Genomic DNA, 16,087 nt, shown 5'->3' on the forward strand with positions numbered 1-16,087 from the left:
TCCATGGAAACGCTAATCAGAATAGCGCAGTAGAAGACAAGAAACGCTATTAAGAATAGCGTTTTTTTTATCCGTATATTTAAAATGAGTTGTTGAAATCTAACGGTTGAGAAAAAAACGTTATTCTTAATAGCACTGAGTGCTATTCTTAATAGCATTTTTTTTGTGCTATTCTTAATAGCGTTTTTTTTTGTGCTATTAAGAATAGCGTTTTCACTATTTCACCACTACACTTGCACTTTCTTCCACAATTCCAAATGCTGAAGTGACATGGAAGATGGAAGATGGAACTCTTCCACCCAGGGACGGAGACACATTGAGACAAATGGGGTCTACGGACCCCACTTGTTTTCAAACTCCGGTGTAAAAAAGCTTCATTTTTCTGATAATTTCAGCCATTTGTGGGGGCAAATAAGGTAAGAGGAAATTGAAAATGTAGATTATCCTTGAATTTGACCCCGGAGCAATAAACCTTGGCTCCGTCACTACTTTCACCATAAGACTTGCTCTAAGGAAACTAGCTTGGAGAAGGTCATGGTTGATCCAAATGTGAGTGTACTGATTACAACAGTTTCATTTTTAATATACACCGGTGTTGAGAGTTACAATTATGTTGTGCAACAGTTTTTGGGTTAACACTGGCTGATGCCATTTGCAATGAGACGAGCTTCACCCTGACAGCCTCATCCCCAAGAACCTTATTGGAAGTTTGAACCTTGGTTGCTTCATGGACCATCTTCGCTTGCCAAGTTCAACCGTCCCAGGGAGAAACCTAGGCCTTCGGCCTGAAAACTATGACGAGATAGCCTATTGTTGGTGGACTTAGCTTTGAGAGCCAAAGTATCATCTTTCCAAACTGTGGATATGTCAGCCTTACTAAGTTTAATTAATTTTGTAAAAGTTTGCTAACAATTTTCTCCAAACAAGTAAGGAACGTACGAGTCTAAGTCATCCTCTAGGGAGACTGTTCACTGAGTGCAGACAGTAATATTGAAGAATATCTGAACAGCCCGTCGGTCGTGGTTGTGGTTCCCTCGACCTTTGTGAAGAAAGCAAGGTAGTCACTTGCTTTTAACTATGCCTAATTTATTTATTTTAAAATCCTGGTTGCGACTAAGGAACTGTCGCTTACTTATGCAGCAAAGCAGACGTGCTTGCTTATAAGGCTAACAAATGTCTAACTGGAGCGAAGGTGTATTTGAAAGTTTGCACTTTACGTGCAACGCACGTGCACTCTACTTGTGTGTTTTAATAATTATAACTTCTCGATTGGGGCACATCCAAGTTAAATGAGGTTATATCTAATGGCGATTTTAAAAAGGAGGTTTTGCACAATAGCTGGGAGGTGGGAAGGGAGGTTTTGCAGAATAGCTGGTGGGTGTGGGTGTGGGTGTGGGTGGTGTGGGGGAATACTTTTATCAATTTTAGAAAAAGAAAGAGAAGAAAAACAATAGATTGCCCAAGGTTGGACACTTGCTTATGAAACCTTCTAACTTTTCAAACTTTCTTACTACCCATACCAAACTTGTCTACTTATTCTTTGCCTTCTTCGTTCTCATTTGATATTCCTCATGAAGTCCCTTCTCCTTCGCTGCTGTTTATTCACTTCTTTACCCTCTTCTTTGGGTCATTTTTCATATCACAATAGTCGCAGAACCCCATGTCCCGTCAACATGAATACAACCCTCATTTTCTTCCAAAACACAAACAGCAACAACATCAGAAACATCAAAATGAACAACCAAGGCAACATCAACGAGAACATCAGAATCAACAACAACAAAGGCAACGTCAACAAGAACATCAAAATCAACAACAACAACAACAAAGGCAACATCAACAAGAACCACAAATCCCTCAAAGAGAACAACAAACCCCTTGAAGAGAAACATATCTGCATAGTCATAGACATGATCTGAAGCTACCAAATCAACGTAGAACGAAACCCATTACATGGTTCATCGCATTCTTTTGTGCCATACTATGGGTTATGATAATTCTTGGTGGACTAATCGTTCTCATTGTGTATCTTGTGTTCCGTCCAAAAAATCCATCATTCGACATCCCCAACGCAACGCTCAATACCATCTACCTTGATACTAATGCGCAACTCACCTCTGATGGTTCTCTACTCAACTCTGATGTAACCATCTTAACCAACTTCACGAATCCGAACCAGAAAGTGAAAATCGACTACAGTTACATGGTCATTGAATTATATTATATGAATACCCTCATTGCAACCACCTCAGTTAGTCCATTTTCAGCTGGAAAAGCAGAATCAAAGCTACTGGGAATACATTTCGTGACAAGTCAAGTCAAGTTATCATCCAACGAAATCCAACAGATCAGGAAGGAGGTGGGAAACAATACTGTGAAGTTTGATGTTCAGGGAAAGTTTAGAACAAGATCAAATTTTGGAAGTCTCATCCGTTATTCGCATTGGTTGCACGGTCGATGCACCATAGTTCTTGCAGGACCACCTTACGGGACTTTAATTTCGCACAAATGCATAACGAAACGTTAATGTCTGATTTGTCCTTCATTGATTAGCCATTATCTATGTCCTCCTTTCATTAGTCATTCTAAATTTGTGTTTCATACTCTCGTCTACCGTGATTTTGTGGCAATCAAAGATGCTTACTTATATGTGAAAAATACTATGACCCCCTTCTATATGGTTTCAATATATAGAAGCCCCACTAAATGGATCATTCATTGTCAACTCCATACATTAGGAAAATGATATTGCTAGGCCTAAAAAAATCAAATTTTCTTTAAATCTGGCCCATAATTAATTATTATGAATTTAAATTATGACAACAATACCCTTTCCTGTTTATATCATTAGATATTTTCATTTTAGTTTTTGTTTCTCCTTTTCTCTCTCCAGCTCACCGAAAGAAACACCATAACAGAATTATCCTGATGAAATCGATCCTCATAAACCTAACTTTGTGAATCAGAAAGCGTTCGATTCAAACCTGATTTTTCATTAGCAGTTTGTGTTCTCGAAGTTTAATTCAAAATCGCAGGCAAAAGCAAATGAAAATCATTAAAAGATGAATCTGATCGAAAGAGGCGATCAAAATCATCAACAAACAATTTGAAAGGTATGTTGTTCTCTCCTTAATACTTTAATTCCGTCTAAATCATTAAGGTATAGAGTTAGAATTGAAAATTTTCAAAACTTATTTTACGACTTTGAAACTCTTAAAAATATGATTTCAATTGAAATTTCTTGATGAACTCATAATTAGAACTTAGATCTAATATAATATTTTCAGAATCGCACTTTTCATATAAGAGTTTTGAGAAAAAATTGCCAAAATTTTTCTAGGGTTATTGATCTAATTTCTGTGTATATTTATATCCTTAATAATTATGGTCGATAATCGTTCTTATGATTCGAAATCAGTGAAACATTATCTCTATTACCCATTTATTTCAATGTTATTGGTTGATTTTTTATGGATTTGTTCTTTGATCTGATTCTTTAAATGGTTTAGTCAATGAAAACCATGAGAATGGATTCTGAGATGATGCAAAATCAAACATGAACTACAGATGTCGTTGAATAAAGTATTTGAGTGGCTGAGTTCTCAACTTGTCAGCGGCGTTTCTGTTTTTAGGAAGTATTTGCTTGTTTGCTTCTCTCTCAGATAGTACTTCTAAAGGTTGAGCATGCAGGTGATGATATCTCATACGTAGACATGGTTTAGATGACATTTGATAACTATATGACTTCTGTTCTTGTCAGCTCGATAAATATTATAGTGGAAAAACAATAAGAAGCTTTAGTGTATACTATCTTTGAGAGTCTCGTATGTACAATTAATGGTATGGAGACAACATAGTCCAATTAGTTAACTAGTAAATTTTCATCACTACAATCATCTCTCTAGGCTATATAACTAAAAAATAAAAATTTACTTATGGCTTGGATTTCCTTTCATTTTTAACTGGCGCCTTTCTTTATTGAGAATGTTGTTTTATATTAGTGTTCTCTTGCTTCTTTCCATATGGTCAAACTATGATCATGATCCAAGGTGTTCTAGAGCATATTACACAAGATATTCATGTTTTCAATTTTCTAAGCCTGACAATGTCTAGAGATTGACCTGGTGTATATATATATATATATTCGATTTATTATTTTGTCGTGATTATTTGCATGTATATTCTATCTAAAAGCTTGGTTGTTTTTTTTGTCTCCCAGCAAACTGACGAAGAGGTTGAACAATGTTATGAAGAATTTTATGATGATGTACATACAGAACTCTTGAAGTTTGAGGAAATTGTGAACTTCAAGGGTGCTTTCTATAGTGTAAGTTTACATTAAGATATTATTAACTAAGAACTTTTTGAAAGGCTAATACGGCAAGCTAAATGGATGTGTAGCTACTACTTACACGTGCTAATTAGATGTGTAACTTATAAATACACATGTTAAATGGATGTATAGCTACTAGTTACACATGCTAAATGGATATGTAGCTACTAGTTACACATGGTAATTGGATGTGTAACTTCTAGATACACATGTTAATGGATATGTTTGTCAGGTCTATGAGGTCCCCAGGTGGACTAGGGCACAAGATTTGGATGTTTGAATCCAATAGGAAGGAATGTCGACTGCAGTCAGATGGTATCATTTGAGGAGGGGAGTTCATGGTAATTTCTGAACAAAGCATACAAGACAGTGCATTCTAGTTCATTTGATTTGCTTGGCAGGACATTGGTCATATGGTGTTAAAACCATAGATATTGTTGAAAACTTTGAAAGCTTCGTGTCCGCTGGTTTTCTAATTCCTTGAACCATATTGCAGTAGCAATAGAAGAATTTCTTAAATTGAAAGAAAAATTGATTTCTATTGATAGATAACTTGGGGATTTTAATCATTAAGAAGTCAAGTGTTACGAACCAACCCAAGGAGGAAGTAATTAACTCTTTCTTTTCCGCTTTTCGATTGTTACTGTTTTTTGAGATTTTCAAAGTATGTTTTGCTAATGTTTTCTTCTGTTTTGGTTTCAGCAGCTGGAATTGAAACAAAAAAGTTATACTCTGAGATATGCAAGGGAGGGAATGCTGAGGCTATAATCAGAGGTGTTGTACGAGCCGAATTTCAGAAGCTTCCTGATGGTAGTAAGTAAAACTAAGGGTATCATGAATGAGTCTATACTTGGTGATATTATTCTTTTTATTATACTGAAGTATGCCATAGTTGTTGTTGATCCCCAGTTTATGTCCAAGATATACTAACTGAATGTGTAACTGCTAGTTACACTATCTAATTGAATGTGTAACTTTAGATTACACATGCCATATGCATGTGTAATTTCCGGTTACACAAGTCGTATCATGTGTAACTTACGGTTACACTAGTCGTATTACACATCTATTTAAGTTTCTATTGCAACTGATCTCTTAACTGTAATTTATTCGCTTAGCTCCTGCAAATTAGTAAAGCAGTTTATTTGCCAGTTTTGCATTGTTTTCCTTTTTAAGGAGTCTATGGATCTACTTATTACAGAAAGTTGAGAGATGAAAATGGTGTCGATTCTGACAAGGGAAAGAAAGTTGAGACTGTCGGCGATGAGATGAAAAGTTTACGTGATTCAAGTGTCAGCAAGGCTGCTGATATGGCTGCTAGGTAATACATTACTGTGTAAATTATTTGGTTTTTTATATATTTTGGTAAAATGTGTATCATGCATGCTAGGGAGTTCCATACTTTGAAGATTCTGTTTCATGGACCTATAATTTTTAGAATATGGTAGTTTCCTACCCAGAGCTTTTATCCAATGCCACAGGGAACTTGTCTGGAAGGAACTAATTTCATGTCTTAACGTCACCAAACAAGAATTTGTTGTGCTATATTCATCCTTGGCATTCAACTTTGTATTTACATCAGTGTTGGTACTGGTAAGACCAATAGGATCATCTTTCTAATGTTGTGTATAACATCACCATGCTTATAATAGTAAATAGCTTCTTTCTGATCTCTTATTTCAGGATATTCTAGTAGTTTACGCCTAGATAGATAAGGATATTGGCTACTGTCAAGGTAAGCAGTGATGATCCTTTGCGTTTTATAGTTGAAAATGTGTGCTTAGGCATTTGTTAGTCTAATGTTAAACTAGCATTGGTAGACTATGGATGTGTAACTAGTAATTACACATGTTAATTAAATGTGTAACTTCTAGGTACACAAGCCAAATCGATGTGTATCTACTAGTTACACATGCTAATTTGATGTGTAACTATAAGTTACACATTCTAGTTTTATGTGTATCTACTAGTTACATATGCTAATTAGATGTGTAACTTATAGTTACACATTCTAGTTAGATATGTTTATGTTCTGCCTTTGTGCGTTCGACTAATTTTTTGTGTACGTAGAGCTCAGAATTTACATATATATAGTTAACCTCCTTTCTAGACAAGACATATTTCGTTGCAAGTAGAATACTATTCAGTGTTTCCATACACGGATAATTAAAACTCGCATCCCTTGTTTTTATGCAGTGTTGAGATGCGAGTCAGTTTAAACATCCCCTAGGTTATTCTCGGCCACTCTAAAAGAAGGGAATTGTTAAATGAATAATCATTTTTGCTTGCATAGAAGCTGAATTTCCATTGTTATGTATAGCTCTTGTGGCACATCATGTTTTCCTTTAGTTGGCTATTGTTATGTATAGATTCTTGTGCGTTTTATTTGGCTATTCAGCTTATAACCTTTTCGACCCTCCTGATACTGTTACAGGTATATCTTTGGAGCATTAGGAGCATACCCAGATGACTGGTTAACTAAAAATGGCAATCATTTTGTCTTTGCCCTCATGTTTTCAACCTCACAGAAATTATTGTAGTCATTGCATTCTCATATGCAACTGATAAACAGAAATTTTTTTATTTCAATAACAACTGAATATGTGTTTTTTTTTTTGACGTGTAAGTGTTGAGATAAACATCTATATGCATGTGTAACTTGTAGATACACATGCCATACGCATGTGTAACTTCTGCTTACACATGTAACTGTTGAGATAAATTATTTTAATAATTTTGGGCCTGAATTTAAATTTTATTTAATTATGAGCTTGATAATATGCATAAGGGTATCAAAGTCTTTTAATATTTCGGGTCTAGATTTAAACATCTTTTAATTAAGGGCCTCATATTACGGGTTATCCATGGGTTGGGCCTTACCCTAATTTCCCCTACTTATATTCACATCTTCGCATTTCCATCACTTTAATTCTTGTACACAAAGGAAAGAATCAACTAGGTAAAAACTTGCAAAGAATCTCAACCTGCAAACTTAAAAAAGTTCCTTAATAAATTTTATTGGCTTCTGTCGCGAAATAAAAAATATTGGCTTTGTCAAGGTTTTTACCCAGAAACAGAAAACGCGGTTCCTTGATACAGACGAAAAATTGTGGCTACAGTTCTGAAAGTTCTCCAACTGTTAACTTTTTTGTAAAGGCAAACTACAATAGAAATCCTTGTAACGCAAACATACGGAAACAAACACAATTGATACAAAATAAGTTCTATATACAAGGTAAATTCGTACAATGCTCGACTTGGTTGTTAAAAAGCTTGAGATATTCTTTGACGCTCTCGTGTGAAGAAAGGATGCCTAAGCGCTTCTCGAGCAGTCATTCTATCCGAAGGATCAAATGTGAGGAGACCTTGCAACAGTCCTATTAGATCACCAGCCGAGTGGTCAACATGATCCATCACTAGGTTCTGCACATTAAATAAGACTTATAAATCACTCTATGATTTGAGTTTGAATTTACATTAAGCTACCAAATTAAGCTACCAAATATATGGTATACAACTTCCTAAAAACAACACCTGAACACACATACCGGTAAACGTGGCAACTTCGAAACAGCTTTAATGCTTTCCCGGGATGTCGCACCCTCAGGCCAATTCAATCTTCCCTTTCTTATGTATTTCTCGGCATGATATCTGAAGACAAAGAAATGAACAAGTTACCAGATGGAACATTTCAAAATAACCAACATAACAAGAGAAAACTTAAAAAGATGGAATCACATACCCAACTCTCTTCAACATGTGACTTGGTATCGACCCCATTACCCTCTCCATCATGGCCAGATGCTCTATGTTCTCATGCGTCTTAAACATTGTCTCTCCCTGCAAAAACAATGTGTTGCAGCTTTTTCACACAAAATTATGTATAATAAAATAGTATGTGGCAGCAAAGCGAAAACCTACCGAGCAGAGCTCAATTAAGATACAACCTATACTCCAAATATCACAAGGGTAACTCCATCCAAGTCCTGTAGAAACCAAAATGAATATCACACAGTCAAACAACAGAAGCTAGTGGCCAAATACAGGCACAGCAACCTAAAAGATCAGAATAACAAATATGACTGAACGTGTTAGTAACTTACCAAGAATAACCTCAGGAGCACGGTAGTGCCGTGTTGATACAATGTAACTGTGATCACGACGATCATAAGTTGCACTGCCAAAATCAATAACCTTGATAGCACTTGATTTTGGCAACCTCTTGTAATAGGATCCATCTTTGGGCGATCGAGAAGAAACCTTCTGATAGAAAAGGCAAGAAGAGAAAATTAGATATTGAGAAACATACACAGGGGAAGTGGGACACAAATAAATATCCAAGTACTATTTCTTCTAAGAAATTTGAACCTAGAGATTGGAGAATGTACGTCTAAACAATTTACCTTCAAATCCGGCACCTTTACATACTCTGGCGACACAAGAAGTATGTTCTCAGGCTTCAAGTCGGTATGGACAAGATGCAAATCATGCATAACTGTAGGAAATCATAAAGAGGTAAGACACTGAGTATTAAAATCAAGATCAAAACTAATCAAAGAGACTAGATCTTGAACACATTTAACGCCAATGGGAAAAAATCCAGTAACTGCACCCACGGAACCTTAAAACAAGATCTTAATTGAACAACTACAATAAACCTTAAAACAAAGTCTTAATTGTACAACTAAGATACTATCGGATTCATGATTGAACTTGAAAAGATAAATTAACTTGAACCAGCAAAATTTTACTACACACATGCTATAGATTCCAAAAGCTGTCTTCCAAGTTCACGGACTAGATCAATAGGAAATGAGCGATAATTGTTTTTCCGGAGAAAATCGTATAAGCTTGGACCAAGCTTCTCAAATACCTGTTGAAATCATTTAAATCCATACATGTTTTAACACCCTTAACCCTCGTAAAGATATGTGGGACTGGGAAATCAATCTACCAATCAGATACTTACAATACATATATGGTTACGATAGTCAAACCAGCTACGTATTTGCACACAACTGCAAAGAATAAAGCATCTTAACAGCTTATCCAGAGTATCACTCAATACTAAAAATGCCAGCTATAACACATAAGAATCATAAGATGAAAAAAAAAGATGAAAAAAAAAAGAATCTGCTCAGGAAAACTACGCACTTGATCCCATTTTTATCGTGTCTAGCAAGCTTCTCAAGAACATCAACTTCTATCATTGCTGCCTCACGATACTTCTTAATAGAACGGATGATTTTGACAGCCACCATTTCGTTCCTATCTTGATCCCAGCATTCCAAAACCTGCCCAAAGGTTCCTGGACACAGAGGGAAAGAAACTAAAGATAAGTACAAAGCCAAGAAGCACGCGATACTAACCTTTCTTTTGAAAAGATAATCAATAAAAACAGAGCACAAAAAAATGTAACAACCCATCTACAAGAAAAACAAATAAAGACAACAACATAATTATACTAACTGTAGCTTATAATTGGAAGTGTAGAAACTGACCTTCACCCATCTTGCTGTGTATCTTGTCTGTAAGAAAAGAAATGCAAAGATATGAGAAAACGCAAATAGAAAAAGTATTAACACAATTAGAAATCTACTAGCAGTCTATGCTCTTATAGAGAGCAATGGTTGGACAGTGTAATTACAGCGAGCAGTTAAATTATCTCCAATTGCAAACACGTAATGCCCATCTTTATCATCATCTCTCCATGGGGGAGAACCATTTCGAACAACACCCTTTCCAAATAGAGAAGAACTAGTAGTGTGGTCTGAAGGAACAAAGCTCGTAACATTTCCAACTTCTTGCGCACATATTATTCCTATCTGAGCCTACACACATCCACCCATTCATATTCTTCTTAAACAAAGAAACATATTTAAAATTCTCACCCCTTTATAGTCAGTCAATTCTTCAATAGTATTCCCTTTCGAATATATCTTATATACCACAACAAAATTTGCAAAAACATCACATAATTCTTGGTTATTATTAAGCAACTTACAATTTTCTGAAAATGTAATGTGAAATTCAGCAAAAAAAGTCATCCTCCACCAAAACGGATTAAGAGAATCATAAGGCTCAATCCAATTACTATGATGCGAAAATATAAAAATTGAACAATTTTAATACGTTGTACAAACCCTTAAAACAAAACAGCGATTGGAAAAGTATGAAATTAAATAATAAAAATACATCTTATAGGACCAAATCAGAACCAGAAAAAAAATACAAAAACTATAGAAAATATCAGATACAAGCTAATCTTTATTATTTTTTAAATCGGGAAGGAAAACAAAAAAAAACATATGTAGATCTAACAAATAAGAGATGTACAAAAACAGCATCAGATCTATACTAAAGAACAACAAAGATTACAATTTCAAATAAAATAAAAGGAAAAAGAAAGGAAAAACTACCTCAGACGTCGCAGAAGGAAGAACATCCCAACCTAACAGCCTTGGTCTTTTACGAGGACGGCGATCCATATGATTGTGAGGAAACTCTGTTATACACTCCATAGCCATGATCGACTAAAGAAGAATTACTTGCAGAGCTTTATAAGAAAAAGATAAGATCGGTTGATTTTGGTGAAACCCTAACTTGTTTCTTTTTTTAAGGGGGTATATATTTAACGAATATCCGATTTAACAGTTGAGGAAATTATCTGCTAAAACTAAACAAAACAGGTCATAAAAATCCAAGGTGATCATATTTGTCGTACAAAAATCTCATTTAAATGGGATCCATTAAAACTCCATTTTAAACAAAGTTGATACAAAAATTCCAAATTTTTAAAAATTGATACAAAAAACCCAAATTTCAAAATTGATTTCATCAAATTTTATGATGTTTGGTTTCATCAAATTCTTTGGGGGTTTTGTGTTACTTTTGTTTTGATGGGGTTTTTGTGTTACTTTTGTTTTGATGAGTTTTTTGTGGATGAATAGTGACACTTTTGGGGTTATAACTCGCGGACCGAAAATTGTGCTTGCAAAGGTGAAACTGATACGTTACGTAAGTACAACAATGAGTTGGCTACACTTATTTTTAAACGATTTTTTTGCCCGGCTAGGCTAGTTTGGGGCCTAGGTTTTCTTTTTTGGAGCCTATCAAAATTTTGCTCCAACTAGAAGTATACAAAGAGGTGTCTAAGTAGGTGAAATTACAAAATTAGGCTCAAATTACCTCTAATCCTAAACACGTATAGAAAACATTTCTACTTTCATAAACCGATTCCTGGTATTTATATGTTAAATATTAGGTCATGTGAATCGGTTATAGGATGTTCCTCATATACCGTTTCGAGAGTTTGATTTCTTTGTAGACTTTTATACCCATAATCGGATTACATACATTTTCATATGTACGGGTTCTTGGGTTTGTCTTTTTTAAAGTTAGATAAGTGCAGAATCGGTGGCTTCGTCGTTTTCTAATATACCGATTGGCTTGATTTTTTGTAGGTATGGACTTCAGTCATCTGAGATTTTCAATCGGGCCACGGAGAAAGGATGGTGTCAGGAAATTGGAGATCGTGGAAAGAAGCATGTACAAGTTCTCCTTTGGAAGGGAGACCAAGTTGGATCAGGCATTGGCACTTGCTGACCAGTTTGCATTGGAAGAGCTCTTTCAGCTCACTAGATTTTCCAGAAGAATGAGGGATGAAATCGTAACACGGGGGGTAGAGGACGCTGAGGGGGATACTCTTTGGGCAGAAATGTATGTTGTTGCCGATAAAGTTATTGATGTTGCTTCCAATGCAGGTGGCATTGCTGATGCCAATGTCGGTGATGTTGTTGCAGTTGCCGATGCCGGTGGTGCTGGAGCTGAAAATGATGGTGGTGTTACTGATCCTTGATGAATTTATATTTTAGCATAACTATTTAAGTTTGAATTATTAAAAGACATCTTTTAAGTTTCGATAATATGTTTCTTGCTTGGATTATTATGTTTATGGTTTGGATTAATATGTTTACGATATGCAATGGATCTATGGTACAATTATGTATACGGTTTGTTCAAAAAATTTTGTAAACACAACCTTGGAATCGGTTTATGTAGGTGTTATGTATGGTATGATTCTGTAAGCCTTAGAGAAGTCAGTTTCCTGTATCTTTATTTGCACACAATCATATTGTGTATGCGATAAGACAAACCAATTATGGCCGGTGGATCGAACTTTAGAATTTGTTGTTGCTTTTCAAATCCGCAATCAGCCAAAGTGGACAAATACAAATAACTGATTCCTTTGAAATCGGTTTTTATGGACATTTACGAATACCGATTGTTCTCAATTATTCGATTTTTTCGAAGAAAAAAAAAACTAGTGTCGGGGTCTTTCTCTATTTTGAGGAGACTTCATACCCAGCCCAAATTTTCTCATTCTATTCATTTCTATTATGCGCTGCAACTACTCATTTCATATCTCTACATACAAGCATGGCATCATTTGATTTTGCCGAAGATTTGACCATAGTCAAAACATGGTACAATGAAACTTGACATGAAGATGTCTTATCCGAAAGGGTAACCTCTTAAATCTGGGGCAGGGTGTATCTCCAATTCGTGGTACATTATCAAAATACAAGGGGAAGAACTTGGCGACAAATGTACTAAAGGTTCCAAGTTATCCAAAAAGGAATTGTTGATTATGTAGGCATACAAGAGAATATATTTTGTCATAGCCATTGAGACTTGTCGATCCAAGAATTTATAAGTATTTATTGATTTTTATTGCATGACCTCAGTTGTTTGATCTTCCACTTGAACACTAAAAAAGTAAGCATATGTTTAGTTTTGTGTAGACGAAGTCGCGAAAAGGCACTACTTGGAGGCATAAGGTGGAGAATTCTTATTTTTTGAAAGTTATGAATTCATGAAGTCCAAAATTCCGAAATTTAACCCGGACCATATGTCATTCAATATATCGGACGGATATTCTTCCGATAAAGATTAATAGTTTTAGAAGTTTTTATGTAGATTTTGTGGGTATATTTCTATGTAAATCCTCCCGAGATTATAACTCGTCCATTAGGATCGTATAAGGGTTTAAAAGCTTCATCCAGTGCTAAGTGCATCAGTGATGCCCACGAAAGTGGCTAGTTTGATTTAGAATTAAAAAAATTCCTTATTTGAAACAATCGGTTTATATAAGTTTTCTAATTCACCGATTGTTGGAATCGGTTTATAACCTTACCAATGTTAACCGATCATGTGTATTCTTCGTGAATGAAGAACACTAACCCAGAACCAGTCCACGAGTGCACTAACATATACCGATTATGGATTTTGGAAAAAAAATAAAAATAAAAATCACTTATTTGATGTTTGGAAGTTCAATTAACATTAGTTGGTTTTACGTCTAAAACCGTTTATTTTCACCTAGCTAATTAATCAGGGATAAACTAGATATTAGTAAAAATAGTGGCTAAGGGGTTTTTGGATTTATTTCATAATGACCCACTTTTGTCATCTAGCGTTAGGCCCCAAATAAACTCCATAAGCCCCAAATTAATCAGGAGTTTTTGGGCACCGGCCCTTTTTCATGGGGACCATCATTTTAATTTTAGTAGGTTATTATGAAGTAGACCTAAGACACCCCTTATCTAAATATTTCTGTTAATACCAAACTTACCCTTGTTAGATAAGTTAGTTAGTGGAATGATTAATTGTTGATTAGTTAGTGATTAGTGATTTATTAATAAGAGGGTTTTGTTATAAGAAGAAGAATTATTGAGAGAAAAAGAGAAGAAGTAGAAGAACAAAAAGATGGTTTGTGAACCCAAAAAAAAAAAATATTTTGAGATGGGTTCACTTGAAATGAGTGATTTTAGTGATGATAGCTCCTCCTCCGAGTCAGAACCTCCTTCATCTCCTGCAATATTCGTTAGTCAACGATCCGAAAATGAGTTATTTGTTAGATGGTGAAAACGTTCTTCCCAAAACTCAACCTCAAGATCAAAATGATGGATTTTACCAACCACAACAAGAGGATGAAGCCTTGGGTACTCAAGTATGATTCAGATTAAGTTAATGTTGCTTGAATTTACCAGATTTTTGAAAAATTAAAATTTTTATAAACAAATTTCGGCTAGGTCAAAAGAGTTCGGCTACGATATCCGAAGGACATGTAACCGAACTGTTTTATAAGTGCAGTTCGGCTAGTGTTTCAGCAGACGCGCGTAGCCGAACTACTATTTAATGGAGGTTTTGGTTAGTTCGGCTATCTGTTTCAGGTAGCCGAACTTTTATGGTAAAGTATACAGAGTAATATTCGGTTTACTCGAGTGTATCACTTTCCTTGCAAAAAATTTGAGTTTGAAAAGTGTTATATATACCCCGGTCGAAGTTCGGTTACCTTTCCAATGTGGAAGTTTGGGAATTCCAAAATTCGATATTCTCATATAATTTTCTCACATTGAGAGGATGTCGAACTTTGTGTTCGGCCCTCTCAACAGTATTATTTACATTGCCGAACTATAGAGTATTACTTTTTTGTGGTTGCTATTGATGTTCAGCTATTTTTTTGTGGATCCAATGTGAACCAATACCAATGCATGATCAACCTTCTCCCGCTGATATTTTGTACAAAGATACATCTTATCACTATATGAATGACTTGGTAGATTAATAGACATTTTACGTGTAAATCAAATATTTCGAAGTATGTTTATATTTTTGTAACTTTATATATCCGTAATGTAGATATTCGAAGGTCCTCCATAGGCAAAGAGAGCATGCACAAAAAGACATGTCTGTATTAATTTTGAATGGAAAAGAAAGCGATACTCGCTTTGAATGGTTTGTGAGAGAAACAATAAACCTGAAACTAGTCATAAGAGGAAAGGTTGTGTGTATAAAGGAAAGACCTAGAGGAAGAACAAAGCCTTATCAAAGAAAACTAATTTTCCGTTCAAGCTAGTATTTAATAGAAACAAAAAATTGAAAGAATGGGTTTTATACAAGTTTGCGGAAGGTCATCATAACCTCCCTCGTCCGGAGCATCATGAATAAAATTTTATAGTCGGAAAGCTAACTCTTCAATAAATGGACAAGATAGCTTGAAAAAGAGGGGGCCTAACAACCTCACCCAATATTTCGATTAGCAATCTGTATGGACTAATTCCAATATACTTTCAAGAGAATCAACTAGACAGTTAGACTCAATCTTAAGAAAGATATATCAAAGAGTTAATATCTCAATTTCCCGATTCAATCCTTACTCAAGCAAACAAAAATTTGTGAGTCTAATTGAATACAAGAGAAATAACTTGGATGGTACCAAAGACCAATATCCAAGGATCAATCAATTTCAATCAACAACCAAAGGTTGGATTTCACAATTGATCGATACAACGCACAACCTATGATATTTCTATTATATAACAAAATTTAATGCAGAAAAGAAATAACACAGACACCAAAAGTTTTGTTAATGAGGAAACCTCAAATGCAGAAAAACCCCGGCACCTAGTCCAGATTCAACATACAATGTATTAAGCCGCTACAGACACTAGCCTAATACAAACTAACTTCGGTCTGGACTGTAGTTGAACCCCAATCAATCTCACACCGATCCAAGGTACAGTTGCGCTCCTTACGTATCTGATCCCAGCAGGATACTACGCACTTGATTCCCTTAGTTGATCTCACCCACAACTAAGAGTTGCTACACCCAAAGTCGAAGACTTTAATAAACAAATTTGTATCACACAGAAAAGTCTACGATAATAGATAAATCTGTCTCCCACAGAA

At 35.3% G+C, this 16,087-nt stretch overlaps 2 protein-coding genes across 3 annotated transcripts; one reads left to right on the plus strand and one right to left on the minus strand.

Moving 5' to 3' along the window:
• The first annotated feature begins 270 nt into the window (after nt 1-270).
• LOC113279424 (NDR1/HIN1-like protein 10) lies at nt 271-2,662 on the plus strand. Its single transcript, XM_026528120.1, has 2 exons — nt 271-416; nt 1,885-2,662. The coding sequence occupies exons 1-2, from the start codon at nt 271-273 to the stop codon at nt 2,525-2,527; spliced, it is 789 nt and encodes a 262-aa protein (XP_026383905.1). The 3' UTR covers nt 2,528-2,662.
• A 4,731-nt stretch (nt 2,663-7,393) lies between these two features.
• Nucleotides 7,394-10,989, minus strand: LOC113282376 (serine/threonine-protein kinase AFC2-like). 2 transcript variants are annotated; one of them, XM_026531363.1, is made up of 12 exons: nt 10,753-10,989; nt 9,981-10,164; nt 9,835-9,861; nt 9,488-9,641; nt 9,303-9,351; nt 9,092-9,206; nt 8,737-8,828; nt 8,437-8,593; nt 8,255-8,319; nt 8,076-8,173; nt 7,882-7,984; nt 7,394-7,756 (listed from the first exon to the last, which is right to left on the minus strand). In XM_026531363.1, exons 1-12 carry the CDS (start codon nt 10,858-10,860, stop codon nt 7,598-7,600), a joined length of 1,311 nt encoding a protein of 436 aa, XP_026387148.1. In that variant the 5' UTR covers nt 10,861-10,989; the 3' UTR covers nt 7,394-7,597. The 2 variants fall into 2 exon arrangements, with proteins under 2 accessions (XP_026387148.1, XP_026387147.1); XM_026531362.1 differs by having other exon boundaries at nt 8,437-8,596; nt 10,753-10,988.
• Nucleotides 10,990-16,087: the final 5,098 nt, after the last annotated feature.

The sequence above is a fragment of the Papaver somniferum genome, chromosome 5, assembly GCF_003573695.1.
Source record: "Papaver somniferum cultivar HN1 chromosome 5, ASM357369v1, whole genome shotgun sequence".
Taxonomy (NCBI): Eukaryota; Viridiplantae; Streptophyta; class Magnoliopsida; order Ranunculales; family Papaveraceae; genus Papaver; species Papaver somniferum.

What these genes read in the sequence shown, in the direction of transcription:
- LOC113282376 (XM_026531362.1), bottom strand. Translation starts at nt 10,860, where the DNA reads ATGGCTATGGAGTGTATAACAGAGTTTCCTCACAATCATATGGATCGC. An exon ending in GCTTTTGGAATCTATAGCAT is followed by an intron (nt 8,829 to 9,091) that starts GTGTGTAGTAAA and finishes GATTTCCTACAG; the next exon opens with TTATGCATGATTTGCATCTT. An exon ending in CGAAGTTGCCACGTTTACCG is followed by an intron (nt 7,757 to 7,881) that starts GTATGTGTGTTC and finishes TTTAATGTGCAG; the next exon opens with AACCTAGTGATGGATCATGT.
- LOC113279424 (XM_026528120.1), top strand. Translation starts at nt 271, where the DNA reads ATGGAAGATGGAAGATGGAACTCTTCCACCCAGGGACGGAGACACATT. An exon ending in CATTTGTGGGGGCAAATAAG is followed by an intron (nt 417 to 1,884) that starts GTAAGAGGAAAT and finishes AACCCCTTGAAG; the next exon opens with AGAAACATATCTGCATAGTC.